The sequence below is a fragment of the Phaseolus vulgaris genome, chromosome 8 (assembly GCF_051622355.1).
Source record: "Phaseolus vulgaris cultivar YP4 chromosome 8, ASM5162235v1, whole genome shotgun sequence".
NCBI classification, from domain to species: domain Eukaryota; kingdom Viridiplantae; phylum Streptophyta; class Magnoliopsida; order Fabales; family Fabaceae; genus Phaseolus; species Phaseolus vulgaris.
Window position 1 is genome coordinate 10,296,625 of NC_143505.1, and position 15,416 is coordinate 10,312,040.

Consider the following 15,416-nt stretch of genomic DNA (forward strand, 5'->3'; position numbering starts at 1 on the left):
TAAACCTTATTATTATTGTTATTATTTCGTTTTAAATTTATACTAGTTTGATATATAGTTATAGGAAATTTTCTTTACTTTCAATCAAATTGTGTTTGACCACAATGCACTTTCTCCAATGCTAATTTACTTATTAATGAAGTAGAGCAGAGACAAAAGAAGAGTAAATGTTGCTGAGTTTATCTCTACCAAAGCAAGCACAACGAAAAGCAAAAGCACACAGTATGCTGTTGATGATGAAGGTGTTTGCACTTCTACAAATATTCTTGGTAGCACTTTTCCCTGCTGCTCATGCCTTGCGCAGAGATCAATTTCCTCCAGAATTTGTGTTTGGTGCATCAACCTCAGCTTACCAGGTTCTTCTTTCACTCTCTCTCATTATTCCTTTTCATCTATCGCCATTCACTACTACACACTTCATTGTCCTACCTACACTTTTCTTTCTGTTTCTGATTATGTCTTAAACCATGTATACATATATATGAAAGGTTGAAGGTGCAGCGAATGAAGATGGCAGGAAGCCAAGCATATGGGACACCTTCGCTCATGCTACAAATGGTTAGTATCTTCTATTCACATTTCCTGACATCAATTTTTCTTTCCAGTGTTTAATGCTATTCTTTTGTTCAAATAATTGATTATCAAAATATATTTTCAGTGAATGAGAATGTAGGTGATGGAGATGTTGCGTGTGATCATTATCACAAATATAAGGTCTGTCACTCTCAAGAGAACCAAAAGAAATTGTGGTATATATGCAGGCATGCACACAGGATGCATCTTATATATATATACACCACTGGCTTTAAATTCACCTAAAAAACTTTGTTCTCTGTTCTGAGAAAATGTCATACCTTGATTTTTCTACAGGAAGATGTTCAGCTCATGGCCGACATGGGCTTAGAAGGCTACAGATTTTCCATATCATGGTCAAGGCTTATTCCAGGTTATCACTCAAAATATTGTTAGGAGCATTCTTAAATCACTTTCTAAAATAATAAAAGTTTTCTATATATGTGTGTATTGGGCACTCTTTGGTTTGATTTTGTTTAGAAGCAAATAAACTTTTGTCTCATTGATCAAACTGTTATTTCCATGCTGTTGTTTCATGTATTACCAGATGGAAGAGGACGAGTGAATCCCAAGGGTCTACAGTATTATAACAACCTCATCAATGAACTGATAAGCCATGGTTGTGAAGACTAGAATAAATTTTGATTAATTCCTTAGAAAGTTTCTTCCAAGTTATATGTATTTATTTTCGTTAAATTCCTCATCTTGTAGGAATCCAGCCACATGTTACGCTGCTCCATCTTGACTTACCACAAAAATTGGAGGATGAATATGAAGGATGCCTTAGTCGAAGACTTGTGTATAGTTCCCAAATTTCAAATCTCTGATTATCCTAGATAGAGATAGTAAAAAATACATCAGTTATAAAATTGAGCAATGGTTTTTGTTGTGATTAACATATTTATATGTGTATGCTTATAGGGAAGACTTCACAGCATATGCAGATGTGTGCTTTAGAGAATTTGGTGACAGAGTTAAGCACTGGACTACAGTGAATGAGGCCAATGCGTATGCACTTTTTGGCTATGGTGTAGGAATGTCAGCACCTCACCGGTGTTCTCCCTCTTTATTTAACTGCTACAAAGGAAATTCCTCAACTGAGCCATATTTGGCAGCCCATCATATATTGTTAGCACATGCTTCAGCTGCTAGGCTGTATAGGAAGAAATACCAGGTAAAAGTTATCTAACAAATGTACCACTTTACTATATGGCATTTTGAACCATAATCAGGAAGGATATCATTAAAGATGGTCATCATCATCATCATGTCATTTTGAAATGGTTAATCATCATTTTATTTACTCAGACAACAATCTCTTTTGAATGCAGGCCATGCAGCAAGGCATTATTGGGTTAAATATCGTTTGTTTTGGTTATCTTCCAAAAACTAACTCTCCTGATGATTTAAGGGCTGCTCAAAGGGCCCGAGACTTCAATATTGGGTGGTAAGTAACAATATAGTCACGATACTTCTTTCTAATACCTGTTGACATCAACAAATTTTCATTTTGGGAATGCAAAGAACCAAGTCTAGATCTTCAAAAATAAACAAATGAACTATACTAAATGAAGAAACAAGATTTCTATATGCTCAAATGTTTTCCTTTATGCAACAATCCCAAAAACTTATAGCGTGATAGTACACACACCACTTTTCCTTGCATGTAAGTTAAGCTAAAGAATGTGTTGACAATGATTAAACTCTTGGATCATTTCTGAATGTCGTGAATAATTTTACATTTCTTACAAGGTTGCAGTAAAGGATTTTTAAAATTCGACATTTTTCCCAATCAAAAAAGTGGCATAGCTTTTAATTTATACATTAATTGCTACAGAGTAAAACTTTTGTCTATGATTTTATTGCAGGTTTATGGATCCTATTACATTCGGAGATTACCCTGATACAATGAGAAAGAATGCTGGCTCAAGGCTTCCTTCCTTCACCAAGGAGGAATCAAATTTGATCAGGAACTCAATTGACTTCTTAGGAGTAAACTTTTACTTCTCATTTTATGTTAAGAACAATCCTGGCAACCTGCAAAATGAGGATAGAGATTTCATAGCAGATATAGCAGTGGAAAGTGAAAGTATGATATAAGATTTTTCCCTAACAAAATTTTATTGCATAACAAATTATATATCGAATTTCAATGAGTTACACATATATAAATATTTATTTATTCTGTGGGATCTCATCCTTAACAAATTCTCATGCAAGGAAGTTTACTTAATTACTTGCTATTTGATTTTCAGCAACTATGGTTCTAAAGGGTTCGTGGGTCAATAGTTTGTGATTTTTCTATTTCCTTTGGATGATTGAATTTATATGCTTTTTGTTAAATATTTAAATTTTTTAATTCTTTGGGACAGCAAATTTGATTAACAATCAATATTTCTTGCCCTTCCAGACATTGCTAATACTTTTTGTAGACCTTCAGTCACTCACCCTGATGGAATTTCTTCTGTATGAAATCTTGTGTCTCTACAAACATAAATATTAACATATAAATCTGATCATGAATCCATAGCATAGTTCATGTCATCAACCATTAACAAATCCTGTTTAAATTTTAATATTTTAAATTGAGAATTGTTTAGCCAACCTTCCTATGTTTTTGGAACTGAAATAGCTAATTGTTGTTTGTCTGGTTGTAGGAGTTCTTAGTGAGGACACAACTCCGTATGAGGTAACATAGAATGAACATGGAACTCTGTATTTCTATTTTTTTGAAGAATATGAATATTTTCCACTAACCAGCTGGTTGTTATAGGTACCAATTACTCCTGATATTTTCCTAGGGGTGCTACACTCAATAAAGAAAGCTTATGGCAATATACCAATATACATACATGAAAATGGTAAGGTTATTTTTCAATTCATGAGAGTATTGTATTGAAGGTTTTAAGTTAGGCTATGATAACATCTCATGATGACCTTTATGTGAAAAGTTGTGGACAAACATGGTCATAATTGCAATCCCAATATGGTTGCCATAGTAGACTTTAAGGTTGACCTTGCATTCCCAAACTGTTTTTCTAAACCTTCATTGTCTTTCTCTTGAAATCATCATTCAAAACTTCCATGTTTCTTTTTTATTGTCATATTCAGCATCCTACTTTATAGTTGTAGGGTAAGTATTTTTATGTTTGCAGGTCAAAGAACACCTCACAATTCATCATTAAAGGACAGGTCGAGGGTGAAGTTATTGCAAAAATACATTGGACGTTTGGTTGATGCTCTAAGGTACTTTTACTTTGATTTTCATTTTCAAGCCAAGTTAAACTGGTGCATAGTTGTTTTGTGAAAGCTGATTTTTGTTTATTATTTTGCTTCATTCTTGACACATCTAAAGGAGTGAATTGAATGTAAAAGGTTACTTTGTATGGTCCTTCATGGATGTATTCGAGTTAGTGAGTGGATTTGAGATAAGTTATGGCCTATATTACGTTGATATCAATGATCCAAACTTAAGGAGGCAACCTAAGCTCTCTGCTGAGTGGTACTCAAATTTTCTTAAAGGGAAGCCTATGGACTCAAAGATCAAAGAAATCGAGAAGACTATTCTGTCACACGATACCCAACTGCATAATGCCACATAAAATAACCATGTAAGAAAGGAAGAAAAATTCTTCTAATGTATCCACAGGAGATGTTATGAGCGAGAAAGGAAATCCTGAGGGAAAAAATGGTTGTAGCAAAGGCACAGACAAAGCAAACAAATCACTGGCAAAGTCTCTGGTCTCGAACCCACCTTCTAAACCAAAAGGTGGTAGCAAACGCATAGACAAACTAAAAGAATCACCGGCAAAGCATGGAGAGACGTAAAGGTAGAAGGGGTAACTATGGATACTCAAACGATTATACCACTTTCTTCTTCTCAAATTTTCCTCACGGGTTGGGAGATGGACATGGTTAAGATCTTTCAAAAATAGGCTAGGGTGAAAGAAGTTTTCATCTCAAGAAGGTTAAACAGATGGGGGAGAAGATTTGGTTTTGTGCGGTTCTTTGAAGTGAGAAATGTTGGACACATGGAGAGAGACCTGGATAGCTTATATATTGGGAACATGAAACTCCACGTTAATATCCCGAAATATCGAAGGAATCAAGTGGAAACTCATAAGGGGGAGCGAAGGGATCTGAGGGCTCATCATATGGACAGGAAGAGGGGAGGAGTGAAGCTCAAGGAGGTTTGGGTGGAGAAGAAAAGGAACATGACCTACGCTGAAGCTGTGTCAAGGGAAATGCAACAGGAGAAGTGGAAGGGGACAGCGATAGAAGTTGAAACGCATATTCTCCCTTGGATGGAAAAGAGCGTTGTGGGACAACTTAAGGAAGGCATGAACTTTGATCAATTGGGTGAGGAATTAGTGAAAGAAGGCCTGAATAGTTTAAGAGCAAGATCATTGGGAGACAACCTTATCCTTTTGACTCCGAGAGAAGGGGAGCATGTGAAGGATATTATCAAGGATTATAAAGAATGGTTTGATGGTTTCTTCTCAAGCATTAAGCCGTGGATGGCGTCATGTGTGGCAGACCATAAACTCACATGGCTAAGATGCTATGGATTACCTCTTCCATTCTGGAACAAGGAATGCTATGCAAAAGTGTTGGGGAAGCGGTTACGTTGGTATCTATTGACACTTCTTCTTTGCTGTGGGAGAATCTGGAATACGTTAGAATACAAGTGCGGTGTAGGTATAATTATTGCCCTGGAATGGTGAAAAGCATGCTTATCAATAAACAAAGGTGTAACATCCTTATCAAAGAGGAGGCCCCTGTGTGCTACGGAGTCTTGAATATGGAAAACGAATTCGGCTATGGATCGTCTGATAGTGGGTCAAACTCAGACACCTATGTAGAAGAAACAGTCTTTTCAACCAAAAGTGGCGAGGAGGAGATCCAGTCGGTGCCAAGGGAGGTTATTCGATCAAAAGGGGAGGAAGTGGAAGGTGAGACGGCGGAGGGCGGCGAGCAGATTGGGGAAAAAACAAAAATGCTTTTTGGGGAATCATATCCAAGACTTTTATCATGTCAGAAAAGTGGGTGCAGATTTTTCATAAATGAAGCAAGCTTAGACCAGAGGGTGGCTCAAGGTGCAGACCTAGATTGTAACCCTATACAAAACCGTGGTTACGCATCCAACGGCTATTTTGAAACTGATGAGCTGGCAAAAACGGTCATTGATGTTGAGTGTAATAGCCCAGAGAGCGAGAAAATGGGCCACGTTAGAACGTTGGAGGCCCAACCTTATGCGGATCGGATCTCAATCTTAGCCCATTCCAAAGTGGGTGGTGCTGAGTCAGGGTCTGTGCAGAAGGTCAATGAAGGTGAGAAAGGGAAAGAAGAAGGTTTGGATGTTAATACGAATGGCGAAATTGAGGAGGAATGTTATGACTAGAACGAAGGAAGCGAAACAGGGAACCAAACGCTGAAGGGTGAGTCGTCAACTATGAATATGGTGAACGAGCATTTTCAAGCACTGGGCGTGGCTAGAACACTGTCTTTGGACTCTCCTAAGGGAGTAACTGCAGGAGGTAACACTACAACCCCACCACGAAGACGAAAACTGAAAGGACTCTTTGAATTGGGGGATTCGATATCCTTTCCGAGAAGATCCGTGAGACTTATTTCAAGGCGTGCTAAGGCCATCTCCTCTTCGTGCGACAGAGACGGTATGTGCTCAAACTCTGTATCTGATGGGGGAGTTGTCAACTGTAACCTTCGCTTTGCTGGGCCTAGTATTACGGCAGAACCAACCAAATTGTGGGAGATTGGAAAAAATCAGGGCTTAAATGTCGGGGGGACGAGGAGGAGGTAATTAATGAATACCTCTGTTTGGAAAAGAGAGATACAGAGGTTATGAAGAACTTTGAGGAGGGAAACAGGAATGACCATATATGTTGATAATAAACCTGAATATTAGAGGTTTGGGGGGTAGCATTAAGGCTAGGTATGTGAGTCATTTGATTGCAAGAGAGGATGCAAATTTTGTTTGTATTCAAGAAACGAAAGTGAACACCATTACAGATGCACGATGCTTCAAATTATGGGGGAATAATAATGTGGGTTGGTTACATTATGGTGGTGATAATGGTAGTGGAAGCTTGTTAACCTTGTGGCATAAAGAAGCGTTTTGCCATGATACACATGTCATGGGGAAGGGGTTCATTACTGCCTATGGAAAATATATCAAATTCATTGTAGATGCGTGGTGGTAAACGTCTATGCTGCTTGTTCTTTAAGCGATAAGTTAACTTTGTGGAAGGAGCTGTCTGATTTAAAAAAAGCCTCCTCAGATGTGGTATGGTGTCTATGTGGTGACTTTAACGCCATTAGAAAGACTGGTGAGAGGAAATGTGTTAGTATGAGGGACAGTTATATGAGTGAGATGAGAGCTTTTAATTGCTTCATCGAAGCTAATCTTCTGTATGAAATTCCTTTGGTGGGTAAGCCATTTACTTGGTTTAATTCAAATGGGAGAGCCAAGAGCAGGCTAGACAGAGTGTTGGTAACCGAAGAGTGGATGCAAATTTGGCCCATGTGTAAGCAATATGTGCAAAACAGGGAGGTTTCTGACCATTGTGCAATAGTGGTGAAGTCTGTGGACAAGGACTGGGGTCCAAAACCTTTTAGATCCATCGATGTCTGGTTTATGGAAAGGGGTTTTGGTGCTATGGTTAAGGACAAGTGGAATTCTTATGTAATACAGGGGAATGCTCTCACAGTGTTAAAAGAGAAGATGAAGAGGCTAAAGGGTGATTTAAAGGCTTGGAATAAGGTTGAATTTGGTAACATAGAGAACACTAAGAAGTCTATTTTGCAGGAAATAGAAGTGTTAGATTACCAAGACTGCAACGGTGCCTTGATGGAAAGTGAGAGGCTGCATAGGATTGCTTTGGTGAGTAAATTGAAGGAGACGGATAAGAAATTGGAATCCCTTCTATGCCAAAAAGCTAGAGCTAGCTGGTTTAAGAGTGGAGATTCATGTACTAAATTCTTTCACTCAACTCTGAGATGGAGACGCCTTAAAAATGAAATCAAAGGTGTGGAGGTGGGGGGCCAATGGTGCGAGGAACCACCTACAGTTCGTATTGAAGCAAAGAAGATGTTTGAAAACAGATTTAAAGCTTCAAGAGACTTTGAGGTTGTTTTAGAAGGAGTGGAGTTTAAGGCATTAACAGAGGAAGATAATGATAGTTTGGTGGCAGAGTTCTCAGAGAAAGAAGTGAGGGAAGCAGTGTGGCAATGTGATGGGTCGAAGAGTCCAGGACCGGATGGTTTTAATTTCAACTTTATCAAGAATAACTGGGAGGTCAAGCGCCCCCAAAGCGATTGCAAGATTCGCTAGGTTAGGGTTTGGCCGGTTTCGCCACCGTCGCAACCGCCCTCCCTCACAACATCGCTAGGGTTTTGCTTCTATCTCTCTGCGAAGTTTGGTTCCTCCAACGCCAAGCCCGCAGTCGCCGCCGCGGTGCAGCAGCAGTCGCAGGTAAAGGCGACAACGAAGCAAGTACTGCGAGAAAGACGACGACGAACCCCAATAGCAGCAGGTCCAGGTTACGTAAATTAACGAAACCGAAACCCTAAATTGAAGATTTGGGGGTTTTAGGGTTTCCTACTAAAGGTTTTAAAATGGCGGAGGGCTCTGCGGGTTTCCTCATTCCATGGACTTGTTTAATGGATCGAAAAGTTTGTCCTGATAATAAAGTATATTCTATGACCGGTCAAAGGAAGACTTTTGCTCAGGCTTTGGGAAATACATGTGACATTCCTTTGTCCCAACTACCTACCCCTTGTATTAAGGGTGACATGATTGCTGTCCAGATTGATGAGGCAAATTACTTGGCTGGTCTTGAGGATTGCAAAACCCATCTCCATGGTCGGGTTATTCTATCTAAGGGGGATAAACCTCTCACACACCTGGATTTAACTAAAAAGTTGCAGCCGGTGTGGAAAGCTCTTGGACCATGGAAAGCAATTCCTCTTGGAAAGGGTTTCTATGAGTTTGAGTTCGCTTCTATAGAAGACATGCGATGGGCCCTCAGGATGGGTTCCCTGAAGTTATCTCCTGGTTTATTGAGACTGTTTGCCTGGACAAAAGACTTTGTCCCATCTACTATGAGGAGTACCAAAGCTCAGACCTGGGTTAGAATTTACCATTTGCCTTTGGAGTATTGGAAACCAAGGACAATATTTTCCATCGTCAGAGGCCTTGGTACTCCTTTGTCTTTGGATGAGCATACTATGAGAAAGAATAGGGCTATGTTTGCTAGAGTGCTGGTGGATATTGATCTGTTGTCCCCCCTTCCTGATCAGCTCTTGGTTGAACGTCCAGACTTTGCTTTTGTAGCTGGTGTGGAATATGAATGGCTCCCTCCATTTTGCTCTCATTGTAAGATGATTGGGCACGAGCTTGCTCAGTGCCGGGTGATCTATGACCAGGGTCGTGTTCCTGGGCCTCTACATAAACCTTCTCAGAAGACACCTTTTGATGAACAGGAACAAGGGAGAACCACGATTCCAACCCAACGTAAAGAATATCGGGAAAAAAATCTGCAGACGAAGCTCTTGGAAGGTCCCATGGATAATTTGAGAGTTGATGCTACTAGTGGGGTTAATGTAGGGTCCCCCCTGGGGCACCTTGCTGATAAAACAGATGGAGGAGAGGATGATTTTGCAGATATGCCTCCTCTTGAGGATGCTTCAGATCATGATAGATCCTCACCCAAGCAGGGGTTGTCCTCTCCCACTTTGGATTCACTTGTTGTTATTCAAGCTAAGGACTCAGAGTCACACTCAACGATTCTTATTGATGATCATCATGTGGAGGCCTCTGCTCCTGTGATTGTACCATCTCCATTGCGTACTACCTCTCCTCGGAGGGCTAAATCACATGCAGATACTAATCCTAATGTGGAGGTCTCTACTATTGTGACTGTACCATCTCAGTCGCCTCATACCTCCCCTCGGAAGGCTAAATATATTGGGGATGTTAAAGCAATATCGTTGGTCCTTCAAAATCACTTTTCCTCTCTTGATGGTTTGGAAACTACAGATGTGGGAGGTAATTCTCATATTGGAGCGTCAACTATTCTGCCTACCATTGTTGGAATTAATTCTGATCATATTGAAAATCAGGTTGTTTCAAAATTTTGGGCTGACTCTACTGAGATGGAGGAGGATGATAGTGATAATGGGGAAGAAACAGTTCGCACTAAAAGAAAACCAGGGAGACCACCTAAGGGGACTGGTAAATCCAGGAAAACTGCTAAGGCAGTTCTCTCTACAACGTCGCAATGAAGGTCTCTTCTTTTTTTTGGAATGTCAGAGGATTGGGAAACCACAAAACTGTGGAGATGTTACTTAGTTTACTTAACCTACATAAACCTCTCCTGGTTTTTCTTGCTGAACCCATGATGCCGTACACTACTGCTTTTGACGTCCTTTTCAAATCTGTCAATATGCATTTGGTGGCTACGTCTCCTATTGTTAATAAAGTTTATAAGCTTTGGTGTTTGTCGGTTCCTAATCTTGTCCAAAATTTCTTGGTTAATGATCAATTTATCTCTGTAACTTGTCTTTGGCAGGATAAAAGTTTTAGCTTTGCAGGTGTTTATGGTGCTAACACATACTTGTCTAGACGATTTTTGTGGAGGGATCTTAGTTTCTTCACAGGGCCTTGGTGTATTCTGGGAGATTTTAATGTTGTGCTCTCGGCGGATGACTGTAAAGGGGGAGTGGCTCCTAATCAGGTTTCTTGTAATGAATTCCTGGATTGGATTAATACTAATGATCTTTCTTGTATGCCTTTTACTGGATCTTGTTATACTTGGTGTAACGGAAGGAGAGGGTTGCATAGAATTCACAGAAGACTGGATAGGGCTTTATGTAATGGAGTGTGTCTGGATGAATGGGATTCTTGTACTTATCAAGTTCTTGTTAAAAATTGTTCTGATCATTCCCCTATTCTTGCTAGTCTTGCTAGTAATTCTTTGCGGAAGGTTAGCAATTTTCGTTTCTTTTCTATGTGGCTTCAGGACACTTCGTGTATGAAGCTTATTCATGATTCTTGGGCTAATAAGGTTGTTGGTTGTCCTATGTTTATCTTGCAACATAAGTTAAAAAGGTTGAAACTTGAGCTCCGGGACTGGAATAAAAATTCTTTTGGTAATGTTCACAATGCAGTTCTTCTTAAGCAGGGTATCCTCCTTGGTATTCAAAAAAACTTAGAGACTGCTAGTTTGTCTGATAGTGATGGGCTTCTTTGTCAAGAAAAGATTGCTAAGGAGGAGCTTGATCATGCTCTTCACTGTCAATATTTGTTTTGGAAAGAAAGGGCTAAGATGTTATGGTTCAAGGATGGAGATCGAAATACAGCTTTTTTCCATGCTGTGGTCAAAAGGAGAAATAATTCTAGTGGGATTCATCGTCTACGGATTGATAATGAGGTTACGGAGGATCCTAAAATCATTGAGGATCATATTTTGGACTTTTATAAAAATCTTTATGCTGAGTCTATTTCTAATGTTCTGAATGCTGATAATATGGAAGATTTTATTGGTACTTATATTCCTACGATGGTTTCCTCTGAGGAGAATATGATGTTGATTAAATGTCCTGATTTTTCTGAAATCAAGAATGCGGTTTTTCATCTTAACGGTAATAGTGCTCCTGGTCCTGATGGTTTTGGTGGTGTTTTCTATCATTCTTGCTGGGAAATTATTGGGACAGATGTTTGTAATGCTGTTCAACAATTTTTTAAACAAAATTGGGTTCTCCCTGGAATGAACAGTAATGTGGTATCTCTTATTCCTAAGATTCAGGGTGCTGATTCCATTAAAGATTACAGGCCAATTGCTGTTGCTAATTTCAAATTTAAAATTATTTCCAAGATACTGGCGGATAGGCTTGCTCTTGTGGCTGCTAGAATCATTTCTCCTAATCAATATGGGTTTGTGCAGGGTAGACAGATTCAGGATTGCATTGGTATTGCTTCTGAGGCTATTAATATGCTTTCTAAAAAGGTTAGAGGAGGTAATGTGGCTTACAAAGTTGATATTCATAAAGCTTTTGACACTCTGAGTTGGAAGTTCTTATTATTAGTTTTGAAACGCTTTGGTTTTCACCCCTCATTTGTCAGTTGGATTAGTGCAATTCTCCGTTCAGCTATGCTTTCTATCAGAATAAGTGGTAGTTTGGTGGGTTTTTTCCCCTGCAGTCGAGGTGTAAGACAAGGTGATCCATTGTCTCCTTTACTTTTTTGTCTTGCAGAGGAAGTTCTTAGTAGAGGTATTTCTAAGCTTGTGAATGATAAGAAGATTTTAAATATGGCTAGTCCGAAAGGTTATCTCACTCCCTCTCATATTTTGTATGCTGATGACATTTTTATTTTCTGTAGGGGGGATATTAAGTCTCTTCGAAATTTGAGTACTTTTCTTAAAACATATGGTGATTTTTCTGGTCAATATATTAATAACTCTAAAAGTAGTTTCTTCACCATGGATAATTCTCCAAGATTTGTCACCAAAATTCAAAATATTCTTTCTTGTAGTCATGGTTGTTTGTCTTTCAATTATTTAGGAGTGTCTATCTTTGTTGGTGCTCCAAAGTGTCGATTTCTTCAACCTTTGGCTGATAAAGTCAAATTGAAGCTAGCATCTTGGAAAGGTAAATCTCTTAGCATGATGGGTCGGATCCAGCTGGTCAATACAGTGATTACTGGATTTCTAGCTTATAGTTTTAATATGTATAAATGGCCAGTTTCTCTTATTAAGCAAGTTGAGTAGTGGTGCCGGAATTTTATTTGGACTGGTGATATTATGAAAAAAGGTATCGCTACTGTTAATTGGGCGAAAATTTGTTCACCTCTTGAGGATGGAGGCTTGAATATTATTAATCTTCATCATGAAAATAATTCATATCTTCTTAAGCTTGTTTGGAACTTCGCTTATAGCAACAAACCTTGGTCTTTACTCTTGAAAGCCAGAGTTCTTAAATCAAAATACGAGTTTAGAATGGTTTATAGATCCTCCTCTCTTTGGCTTGGAATTAAACAATTTTATTCTATCATACTTGATTATACTTCTTGGACTGTTGGTACAGGTTCTTTTATTAATTTCTGGAATGATAAATGGTGTTCTACTACTTCTTTAGCAAATATTGCAGGGTTATCTGATGGGGCTAACATTCTGGATACAGTCTCTCAATTTTGGTCAGGTTATGATTGGAATATTCCCTTATCTTTACAGCAGATGCCGCATTTTTTTAATCATATCATGGTTAGAGAGGAACAAGATATTCCTAATTGGATTCTAGATGAGTCTGGTCGTTTCACTCTTAAATCGGCTAGGACTTTTTTCTTGGAACCAGGAGTTCCAGGTGGTTGGGGTAAGTTCATTTGGTCTTCATCTATTCCGCCTTCCAAAACTTTAGTACTCTGGAAAAATTTTCATGGGAGACTTCCTACAGATCTGCATATTCAGAATAAGGGTTTGCATATATGTTCTATGTGTACGCTTTGTGAAAAGCATGAAGAATCTATTCAACATCTATTTTTTTAATGTTCTAACGCATTACATATTTGGAGTTGGGTTCGACAGATTTTTCTTACTTCTCATTTCTCTAATAAGGATGATCTTCTTTCTTTTATTAAGAGTGATGGTAGTCCTTTGGTTAAATTGATTAAACTTGCTGTGACAACCTTTTCTATATGGATGATATGGCGTATGAGGAATTATGCTAGATTTCAGGATAAGATTGAGGTTTCTAAGGCTATTTCGGTAATTAAAGATTTAACTTGTCTAGTGGGAAATTCGTCTAAAGCTTCAATGAAGAATGATATGTTGGATTTCAACGTGATTAAGTTTTTTGGTATTAAGACTCGTAGTGGGAAAGTTCTTCATCCTCTTCCAGTTAGATGGGAATTTCCTTCACCAGGCTGGGTTAAAATTAACACTGATGGGGCTGCTAAGGGGTATCCTGGTCTTGCTACTTGTGGAGGTATTTTTCGTGGGAGTATGGGAGAATTTATTGGTGCTTTTTCAGGGTTTCTTGAAGTTCAAACTGCTTTGGTTGCTGAGTTTTATGGAGTTATACATGCTATGGAGGAAGCTCAAAAGATGGGACTTACTAATGTTTGGCTTGAATGTGATTCTGTCTTGGTTTGTGCTGCGTTTACTACTAGGACTACTGTTCCGTGGATGCTTCGTAATCGATGGAATACTTGTCTTAATTTCTGTAGGACAATCAGGTTTAGGGTTACTCATATTTTTCGTGAGGGAAATGCATGTGCTGATAAGTTGGCTAATTTAGGGTTCATTCGTAGACAATCATTTCATTGGTATAATAGACTTCCATCTAGTCTGTTCTTAGAATTCTTTATGAATAGGTATAGTCTACCTATGTATCGTTTTTGTTAACATGTGGGTTTTGGTCTAGTCCCCCCATATTTTTGTATTTTCTTTCTTTTTCCTTTTTTTAATAATACTTTTTTCATGTGATGGCAGATGATTGTTGTTACTTGAGATGTCAGCCTAGCTGAGATGTCAAGTTGCATAGTGATGCCTAACATGAAAACTTTCATTAAAAAAAGAAAGAGGTTATGAGAGCTATGGAGTCCTTTTATACTACTGGTCATATTCCAAAGGGATGCAACGCGTCTTTCATAGCATTAGTTCCTAAAGTAAGGGACCCGGTAAAGCTAGAACAGTATAGACCTATTTCTTTAGTAGGGGCAACGTATAAGATTATTTCCAAGGTTCTAGCAGGAAGAATGAAGAGAGTTCTATCCTCCATTATAGATGAAAGCCAATCGGCATTCCTAAAGGATAGAGGGATCCTAGACAGTGTGGTTTTGGTCAATGAGGCCATCGAGGATCTGAGGAGGAGAGGGAGGAGTGGGCTATGTTTGAAGGTAGATTTTGAGAAAGCCTACGACTCGGTCAGCTGGGTTTTCCTCTATGACATGTTGCAGAGGTTGGGGTTTCATAGTAAGTGGGTAAATTGGATCCGAGGTTGTATGGAAAGTACCACAGTCTCAGTGCTTGTCAATGGAAGCCCCACGGAGGAATTTAAACCCTCTAGAGGAGTGCGTCAGGGTGACCCTCTAGCCCCTTTTCTTTTCTTGGTGGTAGCAGAAGGCTTGACTGGTATAGTAAGACAAGCTCTGAAGGCTAGGCTACTCACTGGCCTTAAATTTGGCAAGGACGAGACTGAATTAAGTATTCTCCAGTTCGCGGACGACACAGTGTTCCTTTGTGAGGACTCCTACAACAATGTGGTGACTCTGAAGGCCATTCTCCGAGGATTTGAGGTGGCTTCAGGGTTGAAGATTAACTTCTACAAGTCAAAATTAGCAGGTATCAATGTACCCAGACACAATATGGCATGCTACACAAAAACTTTGAATTGTGCACAGATGGGTATACCGTTCAAATATTTAGGCTTGGAAGTGGGAGGAAATCCTAGGAAGAAAAAGTTTTGGGATCCAGTGGTAAACAAATTAAAAACCAGACTTAATGTGTGGAAAGGGAGATTCTTATCTATGGCGGGGAGAATATGTCTAATCAAATCTGTTCTTACTGCTGTACCACTATACTATCTGTCCCTTTTCAGAGCACCGGTTGCGGTGTGTAAGAGTATTACCAGAATCCAGAGAAGGTTTCTGTGGGGGTGGGGCAAGGAGAAGGAACCCATTTCATGGGTTAGATGGAGTGTGGTGTGCAAATCAAGAGAGGAAGGAGGTCTGGGACTAAGAGATATTCGAAACTTTAATACTGCTTTGCTGGCTAAATGGAAATGGCGCCTTATAACCGAAGAGAAGGGGAGATGGAAGGAAATGG

At 39.2% G+C, this 15,416-nt stretch overlaps 1 protein-coding gene across 1 annotated transcript; it reads left to right on the plus strand.

The window, feature by feature from the left end:
* Nucleotides 1-82: 82 nt before the first annotated feature.
* LOC137825497 (beta-glucosidase 11) lies at nucleotides 83-4,310 on the plus strand. Its single transcript, XM_068631170.2, has 13 exons — nucleotides 83-356; nucleotides 489-558; nucleotides 659-714; nucleotides 871-946; nucleotides 1,121-1,192; nucleotides 1,285-1,372; nucleotides 1,495-1,747; nucleotides 1,905-2,020; nucleotides 2,442-2,662; nucleotides 3,231-3,262; nucleotides 3,347-3,434; nucleotides 3,729-3,819; nucleotides 3,929-4,310. Exons 1-13 carry the CDS (start codon nucleotides 168-170, stop codon nucleotides 4,173-4,175), a joined length of 1,599 nt encoding a protein of 532 aa, XP_068487271.2. The 5' UTR covers nucleotides 83-167; the 3' UTR covers nucleotides 4,176-4,310.
* The last annotated feature ends 11,106 nt before the right edge of the window (nucleotides 4,311-15,416 follow it).